The sequence below is a fragment of the Oncorhynchus clarkii genome, chromosome 2 (assembly GCF_045791955.1).
Source record: "Oncorhynchus clarkii lewisi isolate Uvic-CL-2024 chromosome 2, UVic_Ocla_1.0, whole genome shotgun sequence".
NCBI lineage: Eukaryota > Metazoa > Chordata > Actinopteri > Salmoniformes > Salmonidae > Oncorhynchus > Oncorhynchus clarkii.
In genome coordinates, this window is record NC_092148.1 from 38,324,760 (window position 1) to 38,345,425 (window position 20,666).

General features: G+C 41.1%; 1 protein-coding gene across 1 annotated transcript in view; it reads right to left on the reverse strand.

The window, feature by feature from the left end:
- The window catches only part of LOC139367878 (membrane-associated guanylate kinase, WW and PDZ domain-containing protein 2-like), a 291,127-nt gene that overhangs the window by 170,698 nt on the left and 99,763 nt on the right, over nt 1-20,666 (reverse strand). Inside the window, 1 exon segment of the mRNA XM_071106232.1 lies at nt 3,060-3,179. Coding sequence (XP_070962333.1) covers nt 3,060-3,108 — 49 coding nt within the window. The 5' untranslated portion in view covers nt 3,109-3,179.

Genomic DNA, 20,666 nt, shown 5'->3' on the forward strand with positions numbered 1-20,666 from the left:
GCTAATGGGGATCCTTAATAAATACAAATGCGTATAAGTGGCAAGTGTTTGCGCTCTTTTGCCCAGATAAAGCGATTGTTCCTTTTCAGTGTGGGGCGGGCATTCTCCATGTTATTAAAAGTGTACATGGTCGCTGTTTCAGCGTTTCATGTGGGAATTGACAGAGCCTCACCAGGGAACCCAACCCCTGATTGTGCGGTTCCTGAAAGGTGTATGTCGTCTCATATCGTGCACATATGGGACTTGGTGGTGGTTTGAAGTCACTGTATGCAGCCCCCCTTTTTTAGAAATAGATCTTGCCTCTCACTAAATAGCAGGAAGCAGATTGCACAGTCAACGTTCCTGCCAGTTCTTGACTATGGTGACACCATTTACAAAATTTCAGCAGTCACTAATCTAAAACCTTTGGATTCTGTCTACAATAGGGCCCTTCGCTTTATCACAGGTAACAATTTTAATACTCCCCACTGCATCCTGTATCAAACAGTTGGCTGGTCCTCATTAAAGTCCTGTAGATCACTTATTTATTCCCTTTTTGTTTAAAAATCTCTACTACACCAGCTTCCAACTTACATAACTTCACTGGTAAAATATAAAAACAAGAAATACCAAACCTATTCACAAGGTTGGTTCTTTTGAGGTTCCGCAGGTTTCTCCCGAACTAGGTAAATCCGCTTATTGTTTAAAAGCACCTCATTACTGGAACCAGCCCGCTCTGGAAATGTAAAATATTAATTGAGTACCTTCTTATTGAGGAATGTAATTGTTTTCCTTGAATATTTGCATTGTGCTGTATTATACTTGTTTTATATTGTATTCAATTGTTTATTTTGTCATGAAATTGTATATGCAGGGCTCCCTTGTGAAAGAAAAGAGACCCATGTCTAAATGGTGACTCCTACCTCCTACTGGGCAATAGAACCAGCAGATCATCCATCTGTAGGTCTCTGCCAGGGTCTGAAGCCAGATAAAAAGCCTTGAGTAGCATCAAACCGAACACGTACAGTGAGGGAAAAAAGTATGTGATCCCCTGCTGATTTTGTACGTTTGCCCACTGACAAATAAATGATCAGTCTATAATTTTAATGGTATGTTTACTTGAACAGTCAGAGACAGAAAAACAACAACAAAATCCAGAAAAACGCATGTCAAAAATGTTATAAATTGATTTGCATTTTAATGAGGGAAATAAGTATTTGACCACTCTGCAAAACATGACTTAGTAATTGGTGGCAAAACCCTTGTTGGCAATCACAGAGGTCAGACGTTTCTTGTAGTTGGCCACCAGGTTTGCACACATCTCTGGATGGATTTTGTCCCGCTCCTCTTTGCAGATCTTCTCCAAGTCATTAAGGTTTCGAGGCTGACGTTTGGCAACTCGAACCTTCAGCTCCCTCCACAGATTTTCTATGGGATTAAGGTCTGGAGACTGGCTAGGCCACTCCAGGACCTTAATGTGCTTCTTCTTGAGCCACTCCTTTGTTGCCTTGGCCGTGTGTTTTGGGTCATTGTCATGCTGGAATACCCATCCACGACCCATTTTCAATGCCCTGGCTGAGGGAATGAGGTTCTCACCCAAGATTTGACGGTACATGGCCCGGTCCATCGTCCCTTTGATGCGGTGAAGTTGTCCTGTCCCCTTAGCAGAAAAACACCCCCAAAGCATAACGTTTCCACATCCATGTTTGACGGTGGGGATGGTGTTCTTGGGGTCATAGGTTCCTCCTCCTCCAAACACGGCGAGTTGAGTTGATGCCAAAGAGCTCCATTTTGGTCTCACTTGACCACAACACTTTCACCCAGTTGTCCTCTGAGTCATTCAGATGTTCATTGGCCAACCTCAGACGGGCATGTATATGTGCTATCTTGAGCAGGGGGACCTTGCGGGCGCTGCAGGATTTCAGTCCTTCACGGCGTAGTGTGTTACCAATTGTTTTCTTGGTGACTGTGGTCCCAGCTGCCTTGAGATCATTGACAAGATCCTCCCGTATAGTTCTGGGCTGATTCCTCACCGTTCTCATGATCATTGCAACTCCACGAGGTGAGATCTTGCATGGGGCCCCAGGCCGAGGGAGATTGACAGTTCTTTTTTGTCTCTTCCATTTGCGAATAATCACACCAACTGTTGTCACCTTCTCACCAAGCTGCTTGGTGATGGTCTTCTAGCCCATTCCAGCCTTGTGTAGGTCTACAATCTTGTCCCTGACATCCTTGGAGAGCTCTTTGGTCTTGGCCATGGTGGAGAGTTTGGAATCTGATTGATTGATTGCTTCTGTGGACAGGTGTCTTTTATACAGGTAACAAACTGAGATTAGGAGCACTCCCTTTAAGAGTGTGCTCCTAATCTCAGCTCGTTACCTGTATAAAAGACACCTGGGAGCCAGAAATATTTCTGATTGAGAAGGGGTCAAATACTTATTTCCATTATTAAAATGCTAATCAATTTATAACATTTTTGACAAGCGTTTTTCTGGATTTTGTTGTTGTTTTCTCACTGTTCAAATAAACCTACCATTAAAATTATAGACTGATCATTTCTTTGTCAGTGGGCAAACGTACAAAATCAGCAGGGAATCAAATACTTTTTCCCCTTACTGTAGCTCTCACACAGTCTTAGTGAAATTACTTAAGTTCAAATGCAATTCCAGCACCACAATGAGAAGAGATACACACATACACATGATAAGACACCCACTTTACGTACACGTGCACATGGATTTTGCATTGTAGATATGTGACAGCAGCGTAGTGGCCTGAGGGAACACAATGTGTTATGAAATGTAATGTCATGCAATATTTTAGATTGTATGTAACTGCCTTAATGTTGCTGGATCCCAGGAAGAATAGCTCCTGCCTTGGCAGCAGCTAATGGGGATCCTTAATAAATAGAAATAAAAAAAAGAGATCCATTGTGGTGGTGGGTGTGTTGATATTTGTGTGAAGACAAAATGTGTAATTTTCAGGATGGCAGTTATGGAGCATGTAGCAATGCTAGTGGATTGTGGTCAGTGTCTTGGTCACTGTTGTGTTATGGCCAGTGTCATGGTCAGTGAACTCACCTTCATAGGTTCCACTCTCTAGCAGAGCTCCACTTTGCTCCAGTTCCATAAAGCGCTCTGTGCTCACAAAGTTATAGTCCACCCCCGGCACCTCTCCCTCCTTCGGCTGCCGGGTGGTACCTACAGAGGGAGAAGAAGATTATTTTAAATTGGTACAGACACTTACATTTGTCTAAACATTTTCCTTTATCCAAACCAGCCATACAAATACACATACAGAGAGGTTGAAGACACGGCGCCTGGAGCAGTTTTAGGGGGAAAAGGGCACAACAGCAGGAGTTGGCATATAGGATTTGATACCAACAACCCTCTGGTTGCCGGCTCACAGCCCAACAGATTTTTTCTACCAGACTCTGGATGTGAACTGGGAGCCCTCCGGTTGAGCAGGGCAAAGAGAAGAGGAAGACGGGAAGATGGGAGACAGTGAACATTGAGAAGACGGAAAAGGAGAGGAAAAGAGTTGGGTCTAAAGTAATTTCTAAAAGATCATACAAAAAGTTCTCAGGACTCTTTTGTTGCATGAGGAAGTGAATCCAGTTGCAGCACTGGAAGTATTTGTAAAATGATTTATGCCAATTGTTGACAAGCATGCAGCTGTTAGGAAATTAACTGTGAGAACTATTAGATCCCTCTGGTTTGAAGATTAATTAAAAAATGATTTGTTTAAAATAAATTATGCAAAATAAGTGGCAAACAAGTCAGGGTGCTTAGTTGATTGGTTGACATACTGTAAATTGAGAAATGTGACTAAATTTAACAAAAAGAAGAAGAAATGACATTAACAAACTAAGATAAATGACATAGAACACAATGGAAAGTGACTTAAATGATATCATTGACAGTTAATCTCCATAATTCATTGAAGTTCATGAGACATTTATAACAAAACCTTTTGATACTGCCAAGAATGTTGTCTTTGTTTGCGTGGGACAGGTGAAAAAACTATACCACCAGGTATGGACCACCTTAATGGGAAACTATTGAGAATGGTAGTGAACTGTATTGCCACCCCTATTTGCTATATATTTAACCAAAGCCTAAAGAGATGTGTGTCCACGGGTGTGGAAGGAAGCTAAAGTAATTCCACTGCCTAAAGATAGTAATGCACCCTTTGCTGGCTCTAATAGCCGCCCAATCAGTTTGCTGCCCTTAGTAAACTGATGGAGAGAATTGTGTTTTACTAAATACAATGCTATTTTTCAGAGAAAAACTATTGACTTTCATGTAGGGAAGGGTAGTGCTTAATTTGTAAATTGGGAGGTGCCTGAGCAAAAAGTGAGCCCGCGAAGGGTTACCTTGGGGGCTCTTAGGTACCGGAATGCATGAAAAAACAAATAACCTTTGTGTCATTTTATAAACACATTAAATGCAATTCTACATCATTTTGAATCAGCCTTTCTTAAAGTATGGGTCCCGACCCAAAGTGGGTCACTGACCTGTTAATGGTGGGTTGCGACGTGTCAGAGTAAATGTATAATTATTTCATTACTGGAATTGATTTGGCCATGTGCATCTGCGCTCTCTATTCAGTGAGCTCTCTGCTTAGCAGCAGTCTCTAGTTTGGTAGCTGCATGAGTGGGAGAGGGAGATAGATGACTGCGTGCTTCACGGATTACCAGATCTTTTTTTTCTGCAGTTATCTTGAAGATCACTCAGCGACACACAAAATGCAGCGCTGTCGTTCAGCAGCAGATAATGCCCTGTCTGCCACTGATTTGACATTCCCACTCGCCATCACTGTCATCAAATGGACTCATGCTAGCTGCAAGTTCTGACTGAGCTCAATTGTCATGAAACGCATATACAGCGATGAGTTTTTCGCTCTTTCATACAAACTTATAATGAGGAGCGCCCACAAAGTGTTTTGTGCGGGGAAGTGCTTAGTAATGAGTCTCAAAATGAACAAATTAATAAAACCACACATCCTGACCAAACATCCACGGCATGGTGGTAAACCCAGAGAGTTATTTCAGAACAAGGCAGAATGCTTCAGGAAACAGTGCTTTGACAGTGGAAAAGTAAGTCAGCTAGCAAGGCATTGTTGTCATTTTATAAAAGGAATAAGGGAGTACTAACTATCATAGTAGTAGTTGTGAGTTTCTCTTTCAAAAAAAAACCCTGGCCTTGTACACAGCTAATAGCTAACATTCGCCAAAGCAAGCTAGCTACTGAAAGTAAGCAAGCTGGCAAGTCTAGGTTGGAACTGTTGCTGTTAAAATACATGTATTCATGTTTATTCTTAACTGGAATTAACTGGTTGAAGCAAGACGCTGTTTGAGGCAAACACACTCACACAGTTCTGGGTTGCTCATCTACAGCAGGAAGTGGTATCCTGCCTGACTGAGAAAGCAGTAGATGTTCTGATCCAGCTTGGCACCACATACCTATGCGAGTTAGGGTTCTCAACTCTGAAGTACTTTTTTTTTTTAACAAGTACAGAACAGTTTCAAGACTGAGCATGACCTCAGTGATGCACTCAAAAACATAGCGCAAATAGAAAAACTTCAACCAGCCACACACCTCTCATTACGACTGTGTGTGTGTGTTTTGGTCTACATCTGTGTGATGAATCAGTTTATTCCAGTTCAGAATAAAAAAGTATTTATTGTATTTTAACAGCACCAGTTCCAACCTAGACAGATATGTAAGATTGTTTTTAATGGGGGAAAATAAACATGGATAGATATTTATATGAATATTCAATTTCATTGTTATTTGTTTTTGTCTATATTGCATTTGTTTTAGGCACACGGGCAATGAAATGTACTGATACTTATGTATAGTTGCATATTTTCCTAAGCTTGGGTCCCAGGAAAACACAGAATTTCGAATTTGGGTCCTAGGCTGAAAAAGTTTAAGAACCCCTGTTTTAGATGACTGGATACATCAGCAGAATATGCATGCATAATACCCCACAAAGGTATGACAGTGTACTTTGACACTGACAAACTGAGAATAAATCAATAAAAAAAAACTTGAATTTACCAATAGCCTAGACCTGAGTGTGTGGAGAAACATATTGTACAATATGAGGAGGAAATTATGGTCCTAAAATAGATTTGCAGTCTTACGCTTATGCCAAAAGCTTATCTCTCTCTTACTTGATAAAAGAATGGTGTTCGCTCATAGGCCAATTTGGAAGTTGATATATTAGTCAGACAGACAGATTAGTCTTCTCTTTTCAGCAGGATCCATTTGCTTTCTCACCTTGCTTTTCCAGAGAATAACTTCTTCTCTTCTTGTTTTGATGATAAGTATTACTGTAATAAAATTCCAGATTGTCTGCATAATCAAATAACATTCAGCTCAGACACCCATACATACAGTACCCCACAAGACATGCCACCACGGGTCTCTTCACAGTCCCCATGTCCAAAACTAATTCACGGCAATGCACAGTATTATACAGAGCCATGATCGCATAGAACTCCCTTCCATCTCCAATTACTCAAGCAAACAGCAAAATTACCTTAAAAAAAAGATTCAACAACATTTTATGGAACAGCAGGGACTGTGAGGGGACACACACACAAACACATGCTTTTGTTGTTGTGTTTGTACATTTATTCTAAAACAAATTGTTAGAGCCCCACCCAAGCAGAAGGTTTGAATGGATATGTACAAAGATGTGTTGTGGTGAGCCAAAATCTATGTGAACCCTTCAAAACACTAGGCTTGGGTGTGTGTTGATAAGGTAAGATAGGTTTCGTTTTTCAGCTTCCACATAAATGTTCCAAACAATATACAGAACATTTTGTGTAACGACATTGCTGATTCTCTATGAGCAAATCAATCTGCGGATGATTGTGAAGTTAATAACGAGCTGAATCGATACACAGGCCACTTTAACAAACCATGACTTACTCACTGCCTACATACCCACTCAAGCATGCACCCACACCGGAAGGCAGGCAAGCACGAATGCACTCACACACCTCTTATTGTGGAAACTGCAACCTTGCACAAACAGCACATTATTACCATGCTTCAATTAGCCCTGCTCTAAGCTGTAGAGACTCTGCAGTGTGTGTGTGTTTAGATGGTGCTACAGTAGAGAGCGAGATGATTTGTGCTAATGAGAGGCAGTGTTGTTAATGAGTGGCATCTCTACTGAAGCACACTGTAGACTCAAGATTGGTGTTGTTGTATTTTCTACTCCATTTATCAGCTAAGACAACTATTTGGCTTTCAAGAGAGGGAGGGAGAGTCCACTCACAGTGTTTTCGCAGAACACAGAACCAAAGCAGACACTGAAAACAACCAAGATTGATTCCACTGTGGGTTGTATACGCTGTCTTTTTCTATCCAATTGATCTAATTGCTTATTAGTGTTCAACAGGGCCATCACCAGAGTTTCATTCCATTCAGGGCTTAGTCTTGAAGACCAGGGTTTGAGGGGTTTGCGGTCAGAGAAAAAAAATAATTTCCTGAAATTCTACCTTCTCTCAATGGAGACATTACAATAATATTTTTTATACCACACAAAATGACAAGCTATTCTGACATTGACATACTGAGATCAATAAAACGAACGACCCATGTTTTTAAATGCATAGGCCAATGAAAAGAGTGGATACATAGATCTTAGGCCTACAATATGAGGAGGAAATTATAGTCACCAACTTTCCAGTGGCACTCACTTATCCAAACTGTTTTTTCCCGCAATTGTATTTTGAAATATTGCAAAAGATGTTTTAGCTGCTGGCTGCTGTTCATTGACAGCCACAACTTAACAATCAGCTGTTCGATATTTGCAGCGTGGGTTGCCCAATTACGTGACTCTCGACTAGGTCTATGCAACTGTAATGTGACAAAACACCAATCTGCAGTCATTTATTAAGGAAGACATTTTACACTCTCTGGTGTAATATTTTCAATGATTTCATTAATTTCTGTAGAGACAGGAGTAATTATTAAATGCGGCAAATGTATTCCAATTCATCTGCAGCACTTTCAACACTCCTTCCTGTGGTGGATGTTTTCATCCATAGGCTGTGCTCTCCCGAAGGCCAAATAATCAACACTTTGTGGTCAGTATCCCCATATGAGGTTATTATTGTGTAGGTAGGCATACTGTTACAATAATATTGTAATAATCTATCAGCAAGTAGGCTAGTATACAATTACAAGATAATAAATTCAGTAAGTCAATAGGCTAGTGTTTCCAGCTATATTGTTTTTGAAACTATGTCAGCCTTTTTAACCGACCTTTTTAACCAATAAGAAAATATGTCAAATTACTTGAATAGCCTAATGGAAAAGTATAAAAATGTGTTTTCACATCAGTAAACTAAGTAACTGAAATGCATCAGAAAAGTGTTGGAAAGTTGAGGAAAACATCAGGGAAGGTCATCAGACAGGCTATAGGTCTAATGTGTGTGTGTGTGTGTGTGTGTGTGTGTGTGTGTGTGTGTGTGTGTGTGTGTGTGTGTGTGTGTGTAGAGAAGACCTGCATTGCTTTAAATTGCTATACTAATGATCATGAGCACTCACCTTAACTTAGCTATCATTTCCCAGCCTTATTGTAAAAAAAATCTGACATTGATTGATTTATCAGGACGGGTTCCCATGCCTGTCTCAAATCAGCACAATGACGCTGTCCCAATTAAAATTATGCTGGAATTAGGCCTGTCAGTTGACCACACATGGCAATTGCTTTACATGTATTATAACCAGCGGTGTACTGCTGTTATTTTATCTAGCCTACCAGAGCATAATTTTTTATTATTATTAAGTCATCATTTCTGAATGAAAGTTGGTACCAACACGTAACCTAGTATAAAATCATTTTAGGATAGTGTAACATGGGGAAACTAGCCACCCTTAAGAAGAATGTCCAATTTCTGAAACAAAAAGGCAAAGTTTGGTAAAAAATAAGTTATGTGGATGAAGGCTTAGGCAAACAAACTATGAAGGGAAAAAAATATTTACATTTTACACTAGTTATTTAATTAAATATTTTTAGAAAAGGGGCGTTTCCCAAGTACTGGGGTAACTGTCCTCAACACACTTACCTTAAATGATACTGCTTTGATAAAAACGGATGGTATATACAGTACCAGTAAAACATTTATAAAACACCTCATTCCAGGATTTTTCTTTATTTTTACTATTTTCTACATTGTAGAATAATAGTGAAGACATCAACACTATGAAATAACACATATGGAATCATGTAGTTACTAAAAAAGTAGCCACCCACTTGCCTTGATGACAGCTTTGCACACTCTTGGCATTCCCTCAACCAGCTTCATGAGTTAGTCAACAGGAATGCATTTCAATTTGTATTTATTATGGATCCCCATCTGCTACTGCCTAGGCAACGGCAGTCAAGCACCCAATCTAACATTGGCAAGCCTGCTAGCTACTTCCAGACACAAATGAGACCACTCTGACCATTTTACTCGCCCTAGCAGAGCTAGTTAGGCAGTTTTTGTGTTAACCAGAGTGTTGGTGACTGTAACTGTGCTGCTGGAAACAATTTAATTGCATTTTTCTTTGTTGAGCGCTCGTCAATTCATTATTCTGAGCTCTGGTACACAGACGAGAATGCTCTGAAATTGGAGAAGATAGCCAGAGCGAATTTACGAAAGAATCCAAATGTCCATTGAGAACGCACAATGACTATACCATTTAGCTAAGCTAAAAATGACGGGAACAATCAAGTCAATAAACGTTGGGTAGTAAGATAGCCTATAGTTAACATACTGTTAAGTTTGATGTGTAACTACTAACGTTAGGTAGCTAGCTAACATACCGGTACATACTGCTGTAATGATGTGCTATGTGGTTCGTAAGGACAGCATAGCTAACAAATTGTCAGCCAACGTAACGTGTAACTTATTTGAAAAGTCATTACTTTATTATATTGAGTAGCAAGCAACCGCGAGGACACACTCTATCGACTCTGCTGCTTGAGCATGCTTTTGGTGCATAGTCGAAAACGCGCTGGGCTTCGGACTAGAAGGTTGAGGGTTCGAAACCTGCTCCCTGCTTGTTTCATTTGAAGTCGTGCACAATTATCAGTTTATAATTTGGTTTATTTTGCCCATTCATTGTCAGTTAGAGACACAGTAGTGCTATGGGACCCAAAATAATAATCAGTGCTCTAACTCCCCCCTGGTCGTTAGGGCAAATCTGGTCTGTAATAGGACGGGGGGGGAGGGGGGGGGGGGGGTTCACACCTAGCTCGGCTATGAGACTATTCTTTAGTAAAGGTTGAATATCTATTGTTCAGCTATTAGCCCCCCTCCCCAACTAGCAACAAATGGATGTCTTTTGTCGAGAGCAAAACGTTTTATTTTCAATCAAAAATATTTTGTTCTGAAAGCAACTTTTTATTTAAATAAAAAATAATAGTTCTGATAGCAAAAACGAGGCTTCAAAGTAAAAAAAAAAATTGCAATCAAATATTTTGTAAATAGAGCGCAAAACCTTAAGCATTTCATTCCCATTTTTTTCAGAGAACAAAACATTTATTTGAAAACAAATCTCCAATTTAATTTCGCTATCAACCACCCTTTATTTTTCCCCCAAAAAATTGTGTCAGTTTGGCTACAACCAATACTGTTCGGTCTTTCTTTCCGACACAAGGAATTCATAAATACTGTTGAAGTAATATGGCTACAGGTTCATCTGCCTCACCTAAAGCCCATAGACCACCAAGTGCTAACAGTCAGTATCTGGATAATATGTGTGAAATGCTTGATATACACAGAGAAGTATATTTTCTGGGTGATTTAAATATTGACTGGCTATCATTTAGCTGCCCACTCAGGAAAAAACCTTGACCTGTAGCCAGTGCCTGCAACCTGGATCAGGGTTTCAGTCAACCTACCAGGGTAGTTGCAAAAAGCACAGGAATTAAATCATCAACATGCATTGATCACATTTTTACTAACACTGCAGATATTTGCTTTAAAGCAGTATCCAAATCCAAAGGATGTACTGATCACAATATAATAGCCATATCTAAATCCAAGATGGCATAGCAGTCAGGCGTCTTTGTATTCGTCTTGTCATGTCCTGTGTATAGATCTTTTATATATTTTTTCTTTGCATATATTTTTTTTAATTGTTTTCTTAACCTTAACTTCAACATAGTCTCTTGCAACCCGCCTCACCCAATGTGGTATGGATCTGCTATTTTCTTTACACTAGAACCGTCACCCCCAATAGAAGCTAGCCAGCTAACTAGCTACTAGCTAGTAGTCAGCTAGTCACTGCTAGCGGTCATCAGCTAACCTTTAGCCCGGACAATTCCAGCCAGTCTGCACAGCGCAATTCAACCCAGAGCATATCAGATGTCTCCTTCTCCATATCTCTGGATTCCTACTGCAAGCTCTGAACATTTTCACCTGGATCATCGCAGCTGGCTAGGTGCTATCCAAGTGGCTACTCCTGGCTAATGTCTCTGTCCCGAAGCAAGCACCAATTAGCCTGGAGCTAGCCCATGCTAGGCCCATCTCCCGGCTAGCTGAAGAGGTCCATCAGCAACTCCTTGGGCTACAATACCTATTTTGCCAATTGGCCTGGACCACTTTTACTGCCGATACGGAGCCCCGCCAGTTCATCACGACTGTACTTTTAACAGGCTCCTCCGTTGCGATGTCCCCTGAATGCCCATCTGCTAGCCTACTAGCCGTGGCCCGCTAGCTGTCTAGGGCATATCGGACTGTTAGCTGAAGAGGTCCATTAGCCAATTTCTGGTGCTACTAAACCTATTTTGCCAATTGGCTTGGACCCTTTTACGACACGGAGCCCTGCTGATCCATCACGACTGGTCCGTCGACATAACCTCCACTGTATTCAAATCCTACCATACCTTTGTCTGCACATTATGCCTTGAATCTATTCTACCGCACCCAGAAACCTGTTCCTTTTACTCTCTGTTCCAAACGTACTAGACAACCAGTTCTTACAGCCTTTAGCCGTACCCTTATCCTCCTACTCCTCTGTTCCTCTGGTGATGTAGAGGTTAATCCAGGCCCTGCAGTGCCTAGCTCCACTCCCATTCCCCAGGCACTCTCCTTTGTTGACTTCTGTAATCAATTCAAATCAAAGTTTATTTGTCATGTGCGCCGAATACAGCTTACTTACAGGCTCTAACCAATGGTGCGGAAAAAAGGTATGTGTGTGTGTGTGTAGGTAAGTATAAAGAAGTAAAACAACAGTAAAAAGACATTTGAAAAAAAGAGTAGCAAGGCTATATACAGACACCTGCTAGTCAGGCTTATTGAGGTAGTATGTACATGTAGGTATCATTAAAGTGACTATGCATATATGATGAACAGAGAGTAGCAGAAGCGTAAAAATAGGGGTAGGCGGGTGGTGGGACACAATGCAGATCGCCCCGGTTAGCCAATGTGCGGGAGCACTGGTTGGTCGGGCCAATTTAGGTAGTATGTACATGAATGTATAGTAAGTAAGTATAAAGAAGTAAAACAACAGTAAAAAGACATTTGAAAAAAAGAGTAGCAAGGCTATATACAGACACCTGCTAGTCAGGCTTATTGAGGTAGTATGTACATGTAGGTATCATTAAAGTGACTATGCATATAAGATAAACAGAGTAGCAGCAGCGTAAAAGAGGGGTTGGGGGGCACACATTGCAAATAGTCCGGGTAACCATTTGGTTAACTGTTCAGGAGTCTTATGGCTTGGGGGTAAAGACTGTTGAGAAGCCTTTTTGTCCTAGAGTTGGCACTCCGGTACCGCTTGCCATGCGGTAGTAGAGAGAACGGTCTATGACTGGGGTGGCTGGGGTCTTTGACAATTTTTAGGGCTTTCCTTTGACACCACCTGGTGTAGAGGTCCTGGATGGCAGGCAGCTTAGCCCCAGTGATGTACTGGGCCATACGCACTACCCTCTGTGTGTTGCGGTCAGAGGCCGAGCAATTGCCATACCAGGCAGGGATGCAACCAGTCAGGATGCTCTCAATGTAGCAGCTGTAGAACCATTTGAGGATCTCAGGACCCATGCCAAATCTTTTTAGTTTCCTGAGGGGGAATAGGCTTTGTCGTGCCCTCTTCACGACTGTCTTGGTGTCTTTGGACCAATCTAGTTTGTTGTTGATGTGCACACCAAGGAATTTGAAGCTCTCAACCTGCTCCACTACAGCCCCGTCGATAAGAATGGGGACGTGCTCGGTGCTCCTTTTCCTGTAGTCCACAATCATCTCCTTAGTCTTGGTTACGTTGAAGGATAGGTTGTTATTCTGGCATCACCCGACCAGGTCTCTGACCTCCTCCATATAGGCTGTCTCATCGTTGTCGGTGATCAGGCCTACAGCTGTTGTGTTGTTAGCAAACTTAATGATGGTGTTGGAGTGGTTTCTGGTCATGCAGTAGTGGGTGAACAGGGAGTACAGGAGGGGACTGAGCACCAACCCCTGGGGAGCTCCAGTGTTGATGATCAGCTTGACAGATGTGTTGCTACCTACCCTCACCACATGGGGGCGGCCTGTCCGGAAGTCCAGGATCCAGTTGCAGAGGGAGGTGTTTAGTCCCAGGTTCCTTTGCTTGATGATGAGCTTTGAGGGTACTCTGGTGTTGAATACTGAGCTGTAGTCAAATAACAGCATTCTCACATAGGTGTTCCTTTGGTCCAGGTGGGAAAGGGCAGTGTGGAGTAGAATATCCACATCATCTGTGGATCTGTTTGGGCGGTAAAACCGTAAAAGCCTTGGTTTCATGCATGTTAACATTAGACGCCTGCTGTCAAGTTTGTCTTATTCACTGCTTTAGCACACTCTAACAACCCGAATGTCCTAGCCGTGTCTGAATCCTGACTTAGGAAGGCCACCAAAAACCCTGAAATGTCCATCCCTAACAATAACATTTTACGACAACATAGAACTGCCAAAGGGGGCAGAGTTGCAATCTACTGCAGAGATAGCCTGCAGAGTTCTGCCTTAGTGTCTAGGTCTGTGCCCAAATAATTTGAGCTTCTACTTTTAAAAATCAACCTTTCCAGAAAAAAGTTTCTCACCGTTGCCGCTTGCTATAGACAATTTTCTGCCCCCAGCTGTGCCCTGGACACCATATGTGAATTGATTGCCCCCCATCCTACAATCTAAGCTTGATGCCCTCAATCTCACACAAATGATCAACGAACCTACCAGGTACAACCACAAATCCATAAACTCTGGGTTCTGTGTTTTCTCGCTTAGAATACCCAGAGACTCAAGCTCCCAGAATGCATGCAGTTGCTTGGAGACTAGTGTGTCTTCATCAAGTGGGATGAACATGCAGGTTGCCTCGGTGAAACTTGACATGGACACGGGTCCCTGCACCGACCATCCAAAGGTGCTCTCTAAAGCAACTAGCGTCTCCGTCAGTCGCTCCACTCTGCCTGATACTATCTGCCAGTAGCAGTCTGCTCCTATCAGGACAGAGAGTTCAGGATCATTGTCATCTCCTGGAAAGTCTGCGAGCTGCAGTCCCCTTTTACTGAGCTCATACTGAATCCGTTCACCAGGAACCTTCATCACAGCTGTGCACACTTGTGGGGTTTCAATTGCCTCTATCTCTATTCTCTGCTGTTTGTCCCAGACATTCTCCAAGATGACTTTCACTGTGTTGCGTTGGGATGTTGCTGGGGCAGAGGAACCAAACGTGTGAAGAGTGAGTGCCTTTTGTCTGATTACTGGTAGCTTCAAGCCCTTCACAAGGTTTTCATGTATGAAGCTTCTCTGACTGCCTCCATCTAGTAAGCAACAAGCTATCTTCCTGCCCGATGGGCCTTCTACCCATGCCTTTGCCGTTTGTAGCAACACAGTGTTCTGTCCATCTGGTTTCATCTTCACTGAATGGGGAATAACTGAGGAAACAACAGCATCTACAGAAACAGTAGGGGGTTGCACCTCACTCCTCTTACTGGTACACACCGCAATGTGATGTCTGCTTCCACATGTTGCACATGACACATCTTTGACTTTACAGAATTTTGCTATGTGTCTCTGTCCTAAACATACAAAGAATCTTCCCATGTTCTTTAGTTTCTCTTTGCGTGTAGCAATATTGTAGTCAGGGCAGTTTTCTGATTTGTGGTCTGCACTGTCACAAAATAGACACGTTTGCTGTTCCTTCTGGCTGGCTGTATGCAGTGCTGCAGCAGAGGGCATGTTGGGTCTTTTTGGTTTCATTTCATTGGAGAAGCATGACTTGTTCCATGGTTTGCTCTCTTTCTGTTGGTTGTATGATCTTGTCATTTGTAGCGCTCTCTCCCTGCTCTGAACCTCTTTCTGTAGGAAACTGATAATCTCAGACACTTTCCATTCATCATCTTCTCCCCTCTGACGACTATAGTCAAGAGTTATGTCCTCTGGAATCATCTGCAGTAAGATTGGGAATAGTAGGCTTCCATAGGTTTCTGACACTACACCCAGTGATTCCAGGCTCCTAATCTGAATTTCACATTCATCATATAGCTGCCTCAATGCATTTAGATCAGAGGATTTCTTCACAGGTGTGAGATTCAGCAGCTTTGACATATGAGCACTAATCACAAGATCTTTCCTTCCAAATCTGCTCTTGAGTAGAGCGATTGCATTATCATAGTTACTGTCTGTTAACATCAGTCCTGCTACTGCCTTTGCAGCTGGTCCAGTGAGATATGTTTTCAGATAGGTAAACTTCTCTTTTTTACACAGTGAATCATTGTTGTGAATAGCAGTCTCATATTGGCTCCAAAACTCCTGCCACATACTGACATCTCCATAGAATTTCTCAATAATCAACTTCGGTAGCCTTACTGATTGTCTCTGTGATATGTTTGAGTTAGCGTCACTCACCCGGGCTGGTAGTGGGTTGACGTCCTGTTTCTTCGTTATCACTCTTTGTGCACGACTCTTCAGCATGATAATGCGCTCTTTATAATCCTCCGTGCATGCAATCTCTGCCTCCAATCCGTCCAATGACGTTAACTGTTCAATTCCATGATCGAGTTCAAACAAACTGTCCTCCTTAGCTGATAGCAATTCCAACAATGTACTCAAGTGATCGGTATCCGGATTTGACTGGGATATTTCCACGTCAATCTGATTCAAAATCTGTGTTGTTGCTCCTCGAATGGTACCCCACTTTCGTCTCATTCTTTCTGCTTCATGCCGACGTTCCTCCTCAGCCATTTCAGCCACTTCTTCGTCGCAGCTCATATCCCGGGTTTCGGCACCAAATTTTAGATTAACTAACTTCTTAGTAATGACTCGGGACGTCGATTTTGATACAAAAGCTTATTTTAGTAAGAATACTTGTTTACGTTACATTAAACAACAATTGTTTTGGTACAGAGCAATGCAGGTATGATGCTGTCGGAAAGTCAGCCACAATCCCTCGCACCTGCACATAATTGGCGCGTTATCACTCATTCCTCTCGCAAGGCATTCTGGGACTTGCAGTCAAAAAGCGTAATTCAACACAACCCAATACAATTACATATGCAAATAAATCTAAATAAATATCTTTAGATACAGCTCAAAGAATAAACTTAAACATTAACTCTGTAACACATTAAAGTTACAACAGTGGAGGACCTGCTTAAATCAGGAGGATAATCTGAAATCTGGAAGCACTGACAATGGGGTCATTGTTCCTGACATCCCATGCCCCATGTGTACTGAGAATCATGCTGTGCTACAATGTCAAGTGAACCTGTTGAAGTCTGAAGTTTACATGCACCTGAGCCAAATACATTTAAACTCACAATTCCTCACAATTCCTGAAATATAATCATAGTAAAAATTCCCTGTCTTAGGTCAGTTAGGATCACCACTTTATTTTAAGAATGTGAATGTCAGAATAATAGTACAGAGAATGATTTCAGCTTTTATTTATTTCATCACATACCCAGTGGGTCAGAAGATTACATACACTCAATTAGTATTTGGTAGCATTGCCTTTAAATTGTTTAACTTGGGTCAAATGTTTAGGGTAGCCTTCCACAAGCATCCCACAATAAGTTGGGTGAATTTTGGCCCATTCCTCCTGACAGAGTTGGTGTAACTGAGTTAGGTTTACATGCCGCTTTGCTCACACACATGTTTTTTCAGTTCTGCCCACAAATCTTCTATAGGATTGATGTCAGGGCTTGTTATGGCCACTCCAACACCTTGACTTTGTTGTCCTTGAGCCATTTTGCCACAACTTTGAAAGTATGCTTGGGGTCATTGTCCTTTTGGACGAACCATTTGCGACCAAGCTTTAACTTCCTGACTGATGTCTTGAGATGTTGCTTCAATATATCCACATCATTTTACACCCTCATGATGCCATCTATTTTGTGAATTGCACCAGTCCCTCCTGCAGCAAAGCACCCCAACAACATGATGCTGCCATCCCGGTGATTCACGGTTGGGACGGTGTTCTTCGAACATTTTCCTCCAAACATAACCATGTCATTATGGCCAAACACTTGTATTTTTATTTCATCAGACCAGAGGACATTTCTCCAAAAAGTACGATCTTTGTCCCCATGTGCAGTTGCAAACCGTAGTCTGGCTTTTGTATGGCGGTTTTGGAGCAGTGGCTTCTTCTTTACCAAACCTTTCAGGTTATGTCGATATAGGACTTGTTTTACTGTGGATATAGATACTTTTGTACCTGTTTCCTCCAGCATCTTCACAAGGTCTTTTGCTGTTCTTCTGGGATTGATTTGCATTTTTCGCACCAAAGTATGTTCATCTCTAGGAGACAGAATGCATCCCCTTCCTGAGCTGCATGACGGCTGTGTGGTTCCATGGTGTTTATACTTGCGTACACATTTTTGTACAGATGAATGTGGTACCTTCAGGCATTTGGAAATTGCTCCCAAGGATGAACCAGACTTGTAGAGGTTTTAGCCCCAGTGCCATTCTTGATAATGGCATACATTTGTATTTTTGGAGGAGGGTGAAAGGAAAGCAGGCCCAGCTGTCAAAGTGATAGAGTAGGCTATTCTGGATAGGGCAGGTACTTTTGTGTAGTCTATTTCTTGTGAGGTTTTCTGTCCTCAGATACAGATTGCTGTGAAAGCCTGTCTGCAGATTAAGAAGTCCCAATGAAGAGCAACGATTCTCAGTCCTCGTCTTGGGGACTTAAAGGGGTGCACCTTTTTGTTTTTGCCTTGGCACTACACAGCTGATTCAAATGATCAAGTCATCATCAAGCTTTAAGTTGTATTGATGTATTCATTTGTGACGCTATCCTTGATATGATCCTGCTATTGTCACATGCATATGTATCTATCTATCCAATGTTATCATGGTTTGTTATAAAGGGTATTATACTTATATTATACACAAATTATTATTAAAGAGATGCATTTCACCTCCTGATGATTATGATAACTGACCGTGTTAGAATAAAAAAACAAAGCTTAATCATGCTCTCTCTCTATCCATCTGTCTCTCGTCTGGAGGTATGTTTGATGTCCCGTCATCGCCACCTCACCCGCTCTTAAGATAACCTTTGGGCCGACTGGGAGCCCAAGGTTGGTTAGAAGACACCACAAGAGACACTATGTAATTGTGATGAACTATTATGATAGCACTGTAATTCATTAATCATATGCTGTCTTTCCTGCTCCTCTGTTGTACCTCTTTCCTTTGTCTTCTACACCTCTCTCCTTACCTTTTCTTTTTTTATAATGCACACCATATGTGCATTTAAGTACAGATTGAACTTGCATTTATAATAAAACAATTATAATATTTATAATGCAAGTATTATGTATTTATAACACCTGTAAAATGCACTTTCGATAAAGCATTTCACGTTCTCCACTGGTTGAAATGAAGTATCTCATTGGAATACTACACGTATTCAGATGAAGGGTGTTAGATATGGATAGGTGTATTTCTGTATATATGAATTACAAATCAGCCTTTACTTAAATCATGTTTCTAGTCTATTGCATAGTTACTATTTGTAGTCATTGATGTACCAGGAGCAGGAGTGGTAAACACTGTTGAAGTGTGTAATTGTAATGCATACATGCATACATACATACATACATACATGCAGACACAGCATCATTCAAAGAACGGAGTTTGATACACCTGGTATTGAATATGACTGAAAATAATGTCTCACAGAGATTCATACCTGAACCATACCTTTATTTGCCAAGGAAGAGTACATGATCAGTGAATATATTCAATGTACAGGCTACAATGTGGGGATCTCTTGCGTGGTAATAACAACAGTACATACATATAGGACTTGCATCCTTGGCACAATAAAGTTATTCTATTCTACTCTGTCCATAGGCTTCATTAATGCCATTCAGACCTGAAGTCGATACAACTATGATAGCTGAGGTTCATAGATTGGTATGAACATTAGTTCAGAACCTAAAGTTTTAGGGTCCATACACAGATCGGCTACATACTGTAGCTAGCTACACATGCATAGACACACAGTAATGTTTTATCCTCCAATACACAATAAGCAAATAAATAGTTAGCTAGCTATGTTACTTCAGCTGTATTGCATGGCAAATATACGCAAGGAAAGCTAACACAATTGTACATTCAATTTGCAGTAGCGAGCTAGATTTTTTACATCCACTGTTTCACAAGACGACACAAGACGACAGCCTGGTTTGCAGGTTTTCTCAGGATTCCCTAAATCATAAACTTCTTCGGGATCAGTGTCCCTTCCACAGGACGGTTGAGCTAATGTAGGCTATTGCAATTAGCATGAGGTTGTAAGTAACAAGAAAATTTCCCAGGACATAGACAAATCTGATATTGGCAGAATGCTTGCATTCTTGTTAATCTAACTGCACTGTGCAATTTACAGTAGCTACAGTAAAATAATTTCATGCAATTGTTTGAGGAGAGTGCACAATTTTCAACATGACAAGTTATTAATTAAAAAAAAAATCAGGCACATTTGGGAAGTCTTGACAACATTTTGAACAGAAATACAATGGTTCACTGGATCAGTCTAAAACTTTGCACATACTCTGCTGCCATGTAGTGGCAAAAATATAAACTGCAAATTGTACATTATGGCCTTTCTCTTGCATTTCAAAGATGCTGGTACAAATAAAAAATGCAATATAAGAAGTTTTTTTCTTTGTATTATCTTTTACCAGATCCATTGTGTTATATTCTACTACATTCCTTTCACATTTCCAGAAACTTCAAAGTGTTTCCTTTCAAATGGTACCAAGAATACGCATATCCTTTCTTAAGGGCCTGAGCTACAGGCAGTTTGATTTGAGACACCTGTCAACAACATTCAGTGAAATTGGAGGACGCGCATTTGAAATAAATAATTGTAAAATTAAACATTCATGAACATACAGCTGAAGTCGGAATTTACATACAAGTAGGTTGGAGTCATTCAAACTTGTTTTTCAACCAATCCACAAATGTTTTCTTAACAAACTATAGTGTTGGCAAGTCAGTTAGGACATCTACAAGTCATTTTTCCAACAATTGTTTACAGACAGATTTCACATAAAATACACTGTATCACAATTCCAGTAGGTCAGAAGTTTACATAAAGTAGACTGTGCCTTTAAACAGCTTGGGAAATTCCATACAATTATGTCATGGCTTTAGAAGCTTCTGATAGGCTAATTGACATAATTTGAGTCAATTGGAGGTGTACCTGTGA